Source organism: Corvus brachyrhynchos, unplaced genomic scaffold, assembly GCF_000691975.1.
Source record: "Corvus brachyrhynchos isolate BGI_N302 unplaced genomic scaffold, ASM69197v1 scaffold59, whole genome shotgun sequence".
NCBI classification, from domain to species: domain Eukaryota; kingdom Metazoa; phylum Chordata; class Aves; order Passeriformes; family Corvidae; genus Corvus; species Corvus brachyrhynchos.
Window position 1 is genome coordinate 1082513 of NW_008246054.1, and position 2458 is coordinate 1084970.

At 52.4% G+C, this 2458-nt stretch overlaps 1 protein-coding gene across 4 annotated transcripts in view; it reads right to left on the reverse strand.

The window, feature by feature from the left end:
* ADGRD2 (adhesion G protein-coupled receptor D2) overlaps nucleotides 1–2458 on the reverse strand; it is a 25433-nt gene that overhangs the window by 14055 nt on the left and 8920 nt on the right. For all 4 annotated transcript variants that reach the window (XM_017745587.1, XM_017745584.1, XM_017745585.1 and 1 more), the window contains 4 exons: nucleotides 2149–2254; nucleotides 1824–1879; nucleotides 616–742; nucleotides 403–506 (listed from right to left, as the gene is read on the reverse strand). In XM_017745587.1, coding sequence (XP_017601076.1) covers nucleotides 403–506; nucleotides 616–742; nucleotides 1824–1879; nucleotides 2149–2254 — 393 coding nt within the window. The remainder of the gene's footprint in view (nucleotides 1–402; nucleotides 507–615; nucleotides 743–1823; nucleotides 1880–2148; nucleotides 2255–2458) is intronic.

Consider the following 2458-nt stretch of genomic DNA (forward strand, 5'->3'; position numbering starts at 1 on the left):
GGTGGAGGGAGCCACTGCCATGCTCACAAGGCAGATCTCTGTGCTTGCCAAGTGACACAGAATGGTTGGCAATCAAAAAATAGTCCTTGCTCCATTTATTTTATAAAAATTAATTCTAGAAGAGCAGCTTTTATAGTAAACATCGTTAGCAATTGATAAAAATCTTGCCACAGACACGCAGGTGTGTGCACAGATCAATGAGCATCTCCACAGAAACAACCAGGGCTGAGCCCCTCTCAGCCAACAACCACTCCCCTCTGCCATGGACCACAGGGCAGCTCCCACCTCTCCCCACGCACCTGCATCACCCCACACTGATAAAGGACACCTTGACAAAGGCTCTGAAGAAGAATATCCAGTAGAAAATATGGAGAAGGCTACAAGCATCCAGGCTTTTCTTACCGAGCTACCAAGAATAAAATGAGGGTGACTATCAAGGCACAGAAGGAAACTCCACATCCAATAAAAGTCAAAGTCTGCAGTGTGAACTCCTCCTTGGTGGTCGTCTGCTCCAGACATGAAACAACAGAAGACACAAATCCCTCATGAATTAACCACAACTGCTGGCAGTCCCAGCATCCACCCCACAGCAGCTGAGACAGGCTACTCACATACCTGCATCTCGTACACCTGCAGCAGGATGGCAAAATTTGTGGTGTGGTTGCAAAAACAGGCAGTGGAGTCTGGGAGAGACATCATCACAGAGCAGCCGGCTGTGGACCACATCCCACCAGCATCTGGGCTAACACGCAGCAAAAACAAAGAAAACACATGGAAATTACCTTCCATTTTCACAGAAGGCCAGGGCATGATGGGAATTTCATTCTCCCAGAAGAAGCAGAGTTGAAAGGAGGAAGATGAGGATATCAGAGACAGGTCATCGTGTAGACTTTCCTTTGGTTCACCCTTTGTCTCAGCAGCTTTGCCTCATCCAGCAGGCATGCAATGAAAATAGATCCAGTGTCAATGTGTGCATTAAAAAGCGGAGTTCAGCCGTCACAGCTTCAAACAGAACCCAGTAATTGCACAGCTCTGGGAAGAGCTCCCTGGACAGCCCATTCCCTGAGAGCAGCACTGGGCTGGGTATATCTAACTCTGCCCACCAGCTCAGCCTGCCACAAACCCGGCACAGTGCCACCGGGCTCAGGATCCTCAGGACAAGCCAGCCTGTCTCAGCCATCCGGCAACGCTCCCATCTGAATTCCCTGGGCAGAGACCATGGCTGCAGCTCTGTCCCCACTGCCCCCTGAACCTCCCCAGTACCACAGGAAGGTCAGGATCAGAGCAGAGCTGCTGGGACCCTTTGGATAGTAATCAGCTGTTTCCAAAAACACAGTCTTCCCACCTTCCCCAAACTGATCCATGCTTGCTACAAGTCTGGGACTCTAAGGAGGTTTTATTCACTTGAATGACTTAATTACCAATCCATAATATATCACAGCCTCAGTGTTCTCACCACAGTGACATTCAGCAAAAACACATCCCAATGCCAGGCAGGATTTATGGGGCTGGGAGTCCTGTGTGTCTTTGGGCCATATGTCTTGGAGCAACTCTTCTTTGTTGCAGGCAACAATCATAATTAACTAGGGCTTTCCATTTCAGTTGTATATACCTCATTAAAGGTCACTTGCTTGTGAGTGACTTCTCCAAAGGAAATTTTCCTAGGAAAGCATTCTGCTCCAGCAGACAGGGGATGTCAGCATGCAAAGGAGGCAAAAAATTCCAGATCTCTACTCTTACCATTACATTTATATTGAGATGTTTGGTTTTCCAGTGAAAATAAAAAGCTCATAAATCTGGGGACCCGAACTGAAACACGGCACCTGAGGCTGAAGTTCCAGAAGGCACAGATGGGCCCCACCAGAGTATTGGGCAGGTCCTGCAGGCAGAGAGGGGAGAGAAGAGGTCACACAGCCACGCATGTGCTGGACACAGGTGGGTGCAGGTCGCTCACTTGGCTGTAACAGGATCTGTCAGCACAGGACAAACACCTCCCCAGGGACACAGGAGTCAAGGTGAGAGCCCTGGGCACGGAGCACCCCTCATCCCAAAGCTCTGGGGTGCTGAGCCGTGGCTGTGGACAGCCGGGCCAGGCCGTGTGGTGCCGCTGGCAGGAGCTGGCTGGGGGCACAGCCCCTTGAGGGGTACCTGGACACGGTGCTGCAGGCTGTAGCGCACGGACGTGCTGATCTCCTGGTAGTCACTGAGCAGAGTGGATGAGATCACAGCTGTGCCCACTGTGGTGCTCAGGTACCTGCCAGGGAAAGGACGCTGCTCACAGGCACGGGAACCACAGGACGTGCTCAGAAAACGGGATCTCACCGTGCCCAGGACAGCTGAGCCGGCGCAGCGTGCGCGGGATGCGCGGGCGGCCATCCCCACCTAGTGTTCGGAGCGCCAGGAGAGCAGCGGGCCCGGCCTCCCGCTCCGAGAGCCACCCACCCTACGATCTCCACAC